General features: G+C 37.0%; 1 protein-coding gene across 3 annotated transcripts; it reads left to right on the top strand.

Annotated features, from left to right (window-relative positions):
- The first annotated feature begins 4847 nt into the window (after positions 1-4847).
- LOC133533358 (cyclic GMP-AMP synthase-like receptor) lies at positions 4848-11902 on the top strand. Of its 3 annotated transcripts, none has more exons than XM_061872315.1 (7): positions 4848-4979; positions 5921-6218; positions 6482-6710; positions 7596-7901; positions 8284-8493; positions 8932-9093; positions 10026-11902. In XM_061872315.1, the coding sequence occupies exons 2-7, from the start codon at positions 5929-5931 to the stop codon at positions 10392-10394; spliced, it is 1566 nt and encodes a 521-aa protein (XP_061728299.1). In that variant the 5' UTR covers positions 4848-4979; positions 5921-5928; the 3' UTR covers positions 10395-11902. The 3 variants fall into 3 exon arrangements, with proteins under 3 accessions (XP_061728299.1, XP_061728301.1, XP_061728300.1); XM_061872316.1 differs by lacking the exon at positions 4848-4979 and adding an exon at positions 4992-5061; XM_061872317.1 differs by lacking the exon at positions 5921-6218 and having other exon boundaries at positions 4871-4979.
- The last annotated feature ends 1080 nt before the right edge of the window (positions 11903-12982 follow it).

Genomic DNA, 12982 nt, shown 5'->3' with positions numbered 1-12982 from the left:
AGTATTTCCTTCGAGGCTTTTTATTTCGTTTGGCAGATGGTTGAAGACATTAATAGCAGATATGAACGTACTTTTTTTATATATTGAGGTGCTAGTTCTCGGAAGTACCATATTGTACTTATATTGTGATCTGATATTTTCTTTGCATGAACGCTTTGTGAAATATTCAGGGTGTTTTTTTACAAATAGGCTTAATTCTAATATATAAATACCGGTAAGGGTCAAAAAGCGCTTCTCTCTAAACACTTCACGTAGCGATTCATCCACGTACATTCTAAAAACAGTTTTTAAGCATCTTTTCTGCAATATAAATGTTTTATCAACATCAACAGAATTTCCCCAAAAAATTACTCCGTACGTCAGTAATGGGTAGACTGTTCCATAATATGCACTGATAACAATTTTTTCGGAGCAAGTTTCTGACAATATCGATAAAGCATAGCATCTACTAGAAATTTTTTTATTTAGCTCATTTATATGTGCCTTCCAATTTAAATGTGTATCTATTTCAACGCCGAGAAAACTAACATGGCTTACGTCATCTACTGACGTATTCACATTTGACGCTACAATAGATTCAGGCACAGTTTTATAATTTCTAAATTGTATAAGTTTAGTTTTATCTAGGTTGACATGGAGGTTAAGACTGTTTAGCCATTTTAAAATGTTTGTTAGTACACTGTTTATATGTTCTTGCATGTTTTCATATGTATTTTCATTTGAGAACAAAAGAGTAACGTCATCTGCATATAAAGTACACGGTACGTCAACTATATTTGGAAGTTCGTTTAGGTATATTAAAAATAGGAGTGGGCCGAGAATACTACCTTGGGGAACTCCAAGCTGAACTTTCTCAAATGATGACTGTACCCGTGCAACTGTTTTTGTCTGAGCATTGTAACTAACAATTTCTACAGCTTGCTCCCTATTGTACAAATAAGTGTAAAATAGTTGAAGAGCATTTCCTCTTATTCCAATATTTTCAAGCTGTTTTAGAATAATCTCAAAGTTTACGCAGTCAAAAGCTTTTGACATATCGATCAAGAGGGAGGCACAAAGGTTTTTGTTGTTTACACTCTCCCAAACAAGCTTTAACGTTTCAAATATAGCTGTTGTAGTAGATTTCCCCTTTTGAAATCCAAATTGGCATGAGTTCAGGATTTTATTTTGATTAAGAAATTTAGTTAATCTAATGTGTATTACCTTTTCAAAAATTTTAGAAAAAGTAGGTAATAAAGCTATGGGTCTGTAGTTGCTCAAGTTGGTTTTGTTTCCTTTTTTATAGAGTGGTTTTATTATTGCTTTCTTAAGGTCATCGGGGAATATTCCAGTTTCAAGCGTTAAATTTATAATGTGCATAAGAGGGTCTGAAATATAGTCCACACATGATTTAACTACTTGAATTGGTATATTATCGTGACCCGAGGATTTTTTATTTTTTAAGGAGGCCACAATCTTTTTAATTTCACTAGTATCAACCGGAGTCAAAAAAATACTATTTGGGATACAATTTAATTTATATTTATATTCTTTGGGGTCAAACGTATTTAATATATTTTGGAATGTGTAATGTTTATTAAATGCTTGTGCTATGTCTTGAGGGTTTTCAAATGTTGTTCCATCTTTGTCTATTTTCGTTAAAGTTATTGGTATTGTATTCGTGGAACAGGTATTCAATTTTATTAAGCCCCATGTAGCTTTTTGCTTATTTGTACTATTTGAAATGTATCTATCGTTTGATATAATCTTAGATTTTCTAATGGCATTTTTTAATATTTTACAGTATTTTTTATACTTCATCAGAGTGAGCCTATTATCTTTTGTTTTTTGATTGGTAACGTGTAACTTTCGTTTGATTTTACTGGATTTTAAAATACCTTTCGATTTCCAGTTTGGTCTTTTCATATATGTGACTTTGGTTTTTTCTAGTGGGATGCAGAGATTAAAGACCAGTGAAAAAATGTCGGCAAATGATTTATAGGCTGTGTTAGGATCTGATTCCCTATAAACGTCCGCGAAGTTAATTTGAGCAATATACTTTTTGAAGATGTCAAGATGATAATCAATCCTTCGTCTTTCAACAAACCAGTACTTTTGATTATAGCTATAATTTGTTGGTAATTCAATGAGTTGACCAGTATGATCTGACATTCCTAAATTCATTACTTTAGATGTATATTTATGGGAGTTTGTCAGTAGATTATCAATGCATGTTTCTGAAGTAGGAGTTATTCTTGTAGGCTCATCTATTGTATGTCTAAGGTTAAATTTGGCTAGTATATTTAGAAATGTGTTTGTGGCTTTATCTGTATTTAAAATGTTTACATTGAAATCACCAGCTATAATAATTTTGCGATTTAAATATCGAGATCTAAGTGTTAGTTTGCTTACAAGAGTTTCAAACTGAGAGATAAATAAGTCAAAGTCACCATCAGGCGATCTGTATACGCATACAACTATATGGTCTATTTCGGAAATACTAATTCCGCAAGCCTCAAAGTGTAATTCGATTGACATTTCTGATATCCAGTCTATGCTTTGACAATTCAACGACTTTTTTGTATAAATACAAACACCACCACGAGATTTACGTGTTCGACAGAAATATGTGACCAATTTATAGTCATCAATTTGTAAAATTGAAGTTTCATTTTTTTTAAGAAACGTTTCAGAGAAGCATAATATATCTATGTTTGAGGCTGATGTTAATATTTCTATTTGATTTATCTTAGATTTCAGGCTTTGGACATTTTGATGAAATATACTAAGGTAATTTGTCTCACTTTTAGTTAAAAAAGCTTTGCTAGTTTGGGTTTTCTTCCCGGTTTCGAAAAAAATAATAAGGAATCGTTCCTTTTTTTGGTAATGGCTCCTGCAAATTTGATGTTGTGCATATATTTACAGAGTTCTGTACAATTGATTCAGCTGCCTCCGAAGGTACAGCAGAACATTTGAGATCAGCAGCAGCAACATCATTTACAAAGCTATAATATGCTTCCTTATAATCCATTTGATCAAGAATTGCATTTATTTTTTTACAAATTTCTTTCATGTACATATATTTATTTTTCAGTTTACTCTTTTTATTACATAAAATTTCAACAAATCTAAAGTTATTGATTTGTATGCAGCTTTGGCGAAGCAGATAATTCAAGACATTTACATCTATGTCCTTACTAATTCTAATCCCTAAAATAAAAACGGTACAATTTTCTAATGATTTTAGGACACTATTTAAGGCAGTAACAATCTTCATGGGGTTAGTGTCGTGCTCTCCAAGCGATAAAACAACTTTATCACCCTTTACAAAGGTATAGTCTTTAACAGAGTCCATAATGATGTCTGACACTAATAATACATTCACACTAATTCAGGCCCGAGTAAGAGTTTTTCCGTTTCGCCAAATATCAGCACATCTTTTACAATATTTGACATGTAAAAAATACTTTGTCTCTAATTGCCAAAATGTTTGATATTTTTGCATATGAACCATTTTTTTACATTTCAAATATTGTAAACGATGTGCTGATATTCCGTGAAACGGAAAACGATTATCAGGTCCGACATCAGAACTGACTTCGGGCCCGATATCGGGAAGTGTGGATATAATTTGCCCTTTAGGTTATTTTCCTTAGCATTAGAAATCTGATAAAATTGATCTATTTTTTTTTATACTACGTCGGTGGCAAACAAGCCTGATGGTAAGCAGTCTCCGTAGCCTATGTACGCCTGCAACTCCAGAGGAGTCACATGCGCGTTGCTGACTGAGCATTTCCCCCCCCTCGTTGAGCTCTGAATCGAATAAAATAACTGAAGAGGTTAATGTAATATTTTTATAATACCCTATAATCGATTTGTTCTTAATCTTTTTAAATAGGTATCGTAAATGTATTATTGATTCTACTAATCTACAATTAAAATGAAAAAACACTTCCCGGTATCGGGCCCGAAATCAGTCCCTATTTCGGGCCTGGGCGTGAAAATCGAAGTTCGTGAATTACGAGAGTTTTTCTGTAACTCTAATAATTACGTCTTAGTGAGAGTAAAAGAGAGAGATCCCAGCAATTTGCGAATTTCGGTTTCGCGGCAGGCCTCCAAAGAGCATATAATCACTACGTCTCCTGATAATTGTTTTCTAATAACTAAAAAAACTGTAAAAATACTGTTCTCGGGCCCGAAATCGGGTCTGATATCAGGTCTGATAAAGTGTGGATGTAATTGGCACTTCATAAAGTGTGGATGTATTTGACACTTATGAACACAATTTTTGTTAAGTACACAATTCATTTTAGTGACGTGTATCGATTACTAAAACTAACATCTAGAGCCCTCTCTAGAGAGAGGGCCAATAGAAAGTACTCTGTCCTGGCGGGAGTTGTGTATGTGGACCGAAGTTCACTGAGATTTGTCTGACTGAGAGGAGACGCCACATTCGATTTTGTAAAGAATAAATCAATTTTGCATTATGAATCTACATTTTTTTATACTGATAGATAATTCTAAAGGAAAAGTAGGATAATTCTACTAATCAACAGATGGTCTACCGCGAACACCGAAGTTCGCAAATTGGCATCTTTCTGTCACACTAAGTATATACCTAGTAAGCTTAAGCCTAAGGCGTAAGCCTTAATCGTACGAGTAGTAAAAGAGAAAGATGCCTGCAATTTGGAAATTTCTGTGTTTCGCGGTAGGCCCTCAGTAATAAAACACAAAATGTCTAATGATTCATTTTAACATGCAAGTCGATTAATAGTATCGATTGTTTGTGCAGTTGATTATTTTTTCCCATCCCTAGTGTAGAAGTGTAGAGCGCGGAGCTGGAATTCCCCGAATAATAAAAGATTTTTGTCGCTGGTATCAACTGACGCGTCGGTATAAAAGCAGTCTGTCGTCGAAAGAGCAAACAATTTTCGCGAAGATATTATCGCAAGTGCACACTTTGGCATCAGAATTCCGGTGTTACATTTGTGTTTTGTAATGTAAGTTTTTAGTTCTTAACCTGAAAATAATTATGCTCAGTGTACCTAACGTACATTCAATGTGTGATAGCGGCACATACGAGTAGGTATATCTTTGGTGTGTAAATGCTGCGCCACGCCCACGCCACTTGATTATCGTTTCAAGTGCCCATGTTCCTATGCTATTCGATTCAAATAAGTATGAGAGATAGGTAAATGTAGTTCATAGTATATTGTATTCTAATAAGACTCGTTACTTTTTTACTTCTAATTATTATCGGGTTAGGCATTCAACTCATTCATAATATAGAATTTAATATTGTTCCGCTACCGATATCTTTTTTTAGAATTATCCGTGTCAGTGGCTTATTTTAAGATGTTTGGTGCCATGGGCTTCAGGTTCGCCGCTCCATAACCGCAAAATACCATTGACAAATATCTAAGGACGGGCGTCACGGGCAATAAGAATGGGGCCAGTACAGCAGTGTCACGCACACGAATTCGAGCCAATCGTACAACGCGCCGCAATGCGATTGTTTGGTGAGTTCGCATCACGCGCATGACTAGTTGCGTTAGACTGCACGATTGGCTCGAATTCGTGAGGGACACCGTTGAACTAGCACCATTCTTAGTGCCCGTAAGGCATTGACATGTATAAGGACGGGCCTTACGAACAATAAGAATGGGGCCAGTACAGCGGTGTCACGCACACGAATTCGAGCCAATCGTGCAGTCTAACGCCGCAACGCGATTAGTTGATGAGTTCGCATCACGCGCGCGATTGGTCGCAACTAGTTCCGTTAGATTGCATGATTGGCTCGAATTCGAGAGTGACACCAAGGCCCATCCTTAGATATATGTCAAAGCAAAATACTGACCACGAGGTTTAGCTTATAATGTAATAAGTAATCTATTTAAAATACGTAGGTACTTGGAATTGTTATATGCTTTATTTTTCTCAGCCGTAATCATGAGTCAAAATCGAAATCGCACCAACGGCAATAGTAGTGATGATGATGAGTCACTAAGCAGCTGGGAAGTAGCAGGCTTGGTTGGCCTAGCCGGCTTAGCCATAGGTGCCGGAGCATACTACCTGACTTCATCCTCGTCCACGCAGGCAGAGGAACAAAAGAAAAAAGAAGAAAGAGAGAGGGCAGAGGCAAGGCAGAGGGAACTGGCCAGGCAAGAAGCGGAAAACCAAGGAGGATATTCTGCGTGGAATTTATTTACCAACGTGGTCTGTGCTGTAGGCAGCGCTGTGTTAGTTCCTTTTTTTTAGTCTTAGTTTTCCACTATTGGGCAAAGGCCTACCCTCTTTCCCACGATTTGGTCCTATATCCCACAATAATAATGTGCTGTGCCGCCACTTAACAATGTGTGTGTAGTTGGCCTGCCACTCTTATTTGGTCTTCCTCTGCCCTGATATCAATCCTCGTGGGATCCAGTCTGTAGTCTGGCCCAGTAACTAACTTTGTTTGAAAATGGCAACAAAGTCATTCTGTTTATACAATGTCTTTTTTCAGAATGGGATCCCAGTTGTCTGCAGCTTTACCCGCAGAGCCTGTGCTGGTTGTTCCGGAGAAGCCGGTGATCACAAACATGAATGGGCTGCTGCATGACATATATGTGCGGTACATAGCGCTAAAGGATAAAGAGTTTGAGGTGCATTATAATGTGTTTATGAACATATTTCACCGGTTGCATGAGCAGATGAAGGTAGCAGATAAATACTACAACCGCTATTCAAGCACAGTGAGTATTATTTTGTTTTGCATACATATTATTGAAAAAGTCCAAAGAAGAGCAACAAAACTGGTTCCATCTCTTCGCAACCGACCATATGAGAATAGGTTAAAGGAATTGGGCTTGACAACCCTAGAGCAGCGAAGGCAACGCGGTGACTTAATAGAAACATACAAAATACTTACAGGACACTCCAACGTACCCGCATTGAGTGATATTTTCACTCGGAATATGTGTGACAGACTGAGAGGACATTCTCTGAAGCTGACACGGACGCAGAGTAGTAGCAACCCAAGACGACACTTCCTGTCTAACCGCGTAGTGAAAGTGTGGAACAGTTTGCCCAAATCCGTAATCAGTGCACCCTCAGTGAATTCTTTTAAAAATAGACTCGACAAACATTTTATTAATGGACAAAACACAAGTGCAGGACATTGATGTGCACATATCAGCTATAAGCTGCCTGTGCATTTATAAATAATAATAATAATATAGTTACGAATTTTAGTCTCTAGGAGGGGGCAGTTGCCTCCCCCCTGCTCCCACCTGGTGACACCCTTGAAACGGACCGGAATATTCGTTCAGTCAGCCTAGTCTGAAAAAGCGATTCAAGGATCCTAATTCAAACGTAAGACAACAAACAGATTCAACGAAAACAGGTCCCATTCGAGATTCTATTCACTACAGTAGACATCGCTCTAAACTGAAAGTGCCTTGAAAAAAAAATTAGAACACTGTATAATGTTTATCATGTTTATAATGTTTGTCCTAAGGTTATAGTGAAGATTATTGATAATACATTAAATAATAGTGTTCCCAAGAGCAGTAAAACGAACAATCAGATGAATCTCATACAAGTTTTTAAAATAACTACTTACATTGTAATAATTTCAGGTACAATTTGCGGGCAGCCACTACGACCGGCTACGCATCAACAAGCCCGATGAATTCGACATGGACATCATAATCGGTCTACCCGTCAACCTCAAGGAGGCCCCTAACCCGGCCAACAGCGACATAGTCCTCGAGCCCAAGGCCCCCGGCTTCATACAGCTGAAGGCCGGGACACAGTTCCAAAACCTGCCGAAGAGAGACGGCGCGGACTGGGTTATCAATAGAACTGCGCATGACTGGTTGGATGAGAGAAACTATTTGCTCCGCTCGAAGTTTACTGACTGGTTCAAAAGCGTTGTCAACAAGGTAAACCTTTTTGATATTGTGTGCAAATTAACAAAATGTTTATCATAACATTTTGTTTGACATGCTCTATTAGTTACAATAATTTTTGCATCTTTCTAACGTTCACTTTGACCTAAAGCAGTTAAGCAGCTGTAAAGTTATAGTATGCACCTATAATAAGCTGCAGATATAACTAACCCCCCTGCATAGAAACCTGTTTCCAATAATTATAAAATTATAGAAGTATAGCAACTTGTATTATGTAGGTAACTATTGCAGACATACTTACACCACAATATCTCTGAAGACCAAGACTATATCACTCTAGGCTTCTGTTATTTTTTACCTTACCTAGCTTATATTCTTTATTATTCAAAGGCTAATTAGCATTCTCTGTTCATAGGCAATGAACAGTTTCCCCGTACACCCCAGTTTCCCCGGTCGCCGCGTAATGAACGTGGATGGTATTGCGTACACCTTGCGGCTGTCGTCCAGCGGGCCCGCCATCACGCTCATCATCGAGAACTCGAGGGGGTTCCGGTTGGACGTGGACCTGGTCCCGGCCCTGAAGTTCCCCGAGGAACGCTGGCCTATCTGCAGACCGTATAGAAAGGTAGGACTTATTACTTACGTGAGGCTCAAAGTACAAAATATTGTTTATAAATTACAGTTTGAATCTTTATTGAATAATAAGTTTCAAATAAAACAAATATTGCTTTTGTAACTCGGCTTACCTACTATACGTACTTATTCGTGTTAGTCCAAAATAAAGAAAACAGGCTCCAAGCGAATACAAAATAAGGAGCTAAATATATCCGTCAGAGACCAATCTAGGCTGGCCACATGCAATCTGTCTGAATCTAAAACAAAGATAACACTTTAATCAACTCATACTCATACGTAACTAAACTATAACTAATTAACTTATTTATTCATTCCATTTCGGAATTTGACTGTCGCTGGCGTCAGCATCTTACTAATTCACTTTTCAAAGCTTTGGATCGAGCCAAATTGAAAATACGAAAAATGTAGATACAGCTTATTCTCGCAGGTGCCAGACAAATGCCACCACGAAATATTCATGGTGGTGCCGAAGCCTATGAAGGGCGGGCTGAACCGATACGACACGGACCGCTCGTGGCGGATCGCCATGCACCTGCAGGAGCGCGACATCATGCATGCCTCAGAGAACATGCGCCAGGCCATACGACTGGTAATTTATATTCAATTGTTATCATGTTCTCAGCAATCCCAGCTCAGTGGGCTTACATTAGTCTTATAATTATAGTCGGTACGTGATTCCCTGCTCGGGCATACAATTTTGGAAATAATAATACCTAACCTTGTTAATTTTGAACAAGTAGAAACGTCTGCGAACGATGCTATTAAGCTTAGAATAAATTTAAAAGTCGAAAAAATTACTGCCTTGGGTGAGACTTGAACTCACGGCCATTGGATCGATACTCCAGCGCTCTGCCATCTGAGTAACCAAGACCCCCAATCCCTCCCCCATCCCGCAGAGCGGTTTATCCCTAGACCCATATGGTGGGAAAATTGGCTGGTGATGGCTTCGTCTCTAGTGATAGCAAAGATACATTTGTTGAGTAAGATGTGTAAAATCTAAGACAATTTCGTGCTTCGAACATATGTCGCAGTACGGCGCAATTTGTTTTGGATGTCAAAATTAGGGGCACGTTTTTTTCTTACACTTTACCTCTCTATTACAATCAATTCTCTTTGGTGATAGTTACTGAAGTGAAATGAATCACATGTTTAATGTTTATAATATAATCTCAAGATAACAGGTACTCGATATTCTTTTGTATCTTTTTAATATTATTGTTGCATCATAATTTAGACACATTGCAAAGATATTGAAATACATAAATAGTAGCGTTATCATATATATATAAGTAAATGTGATAATGCTTATCCATACCTACTAATATTAAATGCGAAAGTTGGTATGTTCCCGTTAAACTACTGACTGGATTTTAATGTACTTATAATACCTCTATAATAGATGGGAATCAGTAACGACATATTTAGATCAAACCCATATTGATATATCCATTCAATTCTACGTAATAAACGATAAAAACTAGTGTCAAAGAAGTATAGTAGGTAATACTGTTTCATTTTCAGATCAAAAAACTCCGCGACTCCCAAGGGTTAAACAAAATAGCAAGTTACTACATCAAAACAATCTTCTACCACGAGGCTATGGCCCGGCAAAGCGACCCCCATTTCTGGCGAAGAAGCCCCGCCGACCTGTTCAACATTATGGTAAAAAAGTTCATCGAGCATCTAGAGTCCGGGGAGATAGCTTATTTTTGGAATAAAGAAAATAACCTCATCGGCCATATTGAGAGATCCACTTTGACAGGCTATGCGAATAAGCTGAAGAAACTGGTGCCGATTTTGGACGATCCGTCGAAATATAAGTGGGCTGCGAAGTATTTGCTGACGGATAGTCAGTTTAAGGAGTACAACGATAAATTTTTGCACATTTGAAAAGTGATTTTTTTGGCTGGCAGTGAGATTGGACGTATTTGTGAAAATCTGTAAGATATGTAGTCTAAAAAAACATCGTTCCCTTGAATTGGACAGCTGAATAAGATTGCGCTGTGTGGTAACTGAATCAATCAATCAATCAGTCAATTGACTGATTGATTCGGTAACTCCCAAAACAATTGTTAGTTAGTTACCGGACGCGAATGAAGCCGTGTAGCGCCATCTACCATTAGCTGTCAAATTCGAAAAAATATTTTTTTATACAAAATACGGCCAATTTTGTTGCCAGTTAAACTTTTATCTTGAGCAAAAAAATATTTTAGGATTAAAATTTATGATAAGAAATTATTTGCATTTATGAAACATTTTTGTGTAGTTCTTTTTTTCCGACGGTCCATGTCTCCATACTACATTTGTATATATATCCTTTGTTGGCGTTCATACTCGTATGATCTCGTGTGGCTGACGTAGCCGATCTTGTTGGCAAGATATAGGATTTGTTTTCATGTGAAACGTTTAAATATTGTAGTGATAACTTTAAAACTTTCAGTGCCAAGCGCCCCATTTCTGATACAAAGTTAATACATCTAGCGTGCTATGAATATGCAAGTACTTAATTCCTTATTCAAGTTATGGGAGATACAATCATTGTCGGTAAAAAAAGAAAAACGACCCTTTCGATTTTGGTTTTCCATTACAAAAGGGTATGGGTAAGGGTATGCTTCAAGTGCAATAAGGTCCTTTTATCTGAAATCCCAACAGAAATTCTGATAGAAAGGTCTTTATTGCGCATGAAGCTTAAGAAAGGAGGATCTTCTCTGATGGAAAGCCACATTATAAAGCAGCTAGTTATATAAATATTATTTACAGTACATATGGTGCTACTTAGCCGCACTAGCGCGAAAATTAGCATATTACGTTACTGTGTCGAACATTTAAAACGCCATATGTACTGTAAAACGTTGTACGATACATGTGCGAATAGATAATTCGCAACTCGTGTCGATTTAAAACACTCCCTTCGCTCGTGTTTTATTTATCGCCACTCGTTTCGAATTTCCTATTTTTCGCACTTGTATCGTAATTATAATTATTTAATAATATTTATAATAATTGTGTGTAATTACATAATACCTATCGAAAAGTTATTTCGATAAGATTATAATATCTCATTTTCAAAGATACCTACAGCAATGGTTACTTAAAATAATTGTGTAATATAATTATGAAGGACGCTAGACATTACAGTATTAATTGTAATAAATAAATTCACAAAAGTGGGCCCCACTCCTCGCCACTTCGTACTAATTTTATAAATTAGTACGAAATGACAAGGAGTGGGACTCACCTTTTTAAATACATGTATCCATCCATATCTGCCGGGTCTATGGGGGCAATGGGGAAGGTAATCGTCAATTTGATTATTTATGGTAAATAAAATAAAAGTGTACCATCGTCGAGACCGCCATCTATGTTTAGTTTTGACCGGCCTTCCCCGTAGCACGGACCCCGGACATAACCATATCACCCAGTTTTTTAAATGGGTTATTCTCCAGGACTAAACCTACTACAGGTTTAGTCCTGGAGAATAACCCATTAAAAAACTGGGTGATATGGTTATGTTTGACGATACGCTGAGGGTTGGATACGTAGGTTATACTGAACAACTTATACTATGGGACCACAAACCTGGAATCGCGAAAAAAAATCTATTTTCTATGGAACGACAAATATTTTTTCACGATTATGGGCTTAGCCCCATAGTAAAAGTTGTTCAGTATGACCCACATATCCACCCCTCAGCGTAATGGTCAAAGATAACAATTTCACCCCGTACGTATGGTGCTTATGAAGTGTCTATAATAGTCCTCGCGTATTTATAATTAAGAAATACTTATATATATATATATATATATATATATATATATATATATATATATATATAAATATATATATATATATATAGGTACTTAGAGTCATTGATAGTAGAAAAGATGTACTCGTAAAGTCTTAAGAAAAATTCGTGCACCTAGTGGTCAAAAAAGCTGAAATACCTTTTTTGACAACTGGCTTGTTTGACGCTGTCCTGTCCCAATGATTGACATATTATACTATATCAATGGTGCCATGTTTTGTGCTTACTGGAGTGTTAAACGTGAGCTTTTGACAACCCAAATGACCACATAAAGTATTATATTATTGTAGTTTGTGGGCCTTTGAATGCCACGTCGACCAGGCATTGGTCTATTGTGACAGCCCTTTAAAGTTCATTACTAATGCCCGTTGAATCCAGGAAATTCCAGATTCTTTGGGCCGTAATGTTCTTCACATAAAGTAGGCCGCAGCTTACAAAATCTTAGTTCTTAAACGAAAATGAATCTTTCCTTTAAAAAATTGTGACTAATTAAGTTTGTTGTATTGTTTTGGTAGCCCAGTATTTGTTTATTTTATTTGTCGCATTGGTTAAGCTTCAGAACCGGTTCATTTTGAAAATTGAAAATATCTAGAGTCAGACTAAGATACGTTGGCAGTGAATTTGACTGGGCTGCAAGTGTTACTTTAAATGCCAAACTTCTATGAAATTATGA

Source organism: Cydia pomonella, unplaced genomic scaffold, assembly GCF_033807575.1.
Source record: "Cydia pomonella isolate Wapato2018A unplaced genomic scaffold, ilCydPomo1 PGA_scaffold_159, whole genome shotgun sequence".
In the NCBI taxonomy this organism is placed as follows: domain Eukaryota; kingdom Metazoa; phylum Arthropoda; class Insecta; order Lepidoptera; family Tortricidae; genus Cydia; species Cydia pomonella.
The sequence above is the reverse complement of the archived record's forward strand: the minus strand, read 5'-3'. Positions and strand labels throughout refer to the sequence as shown.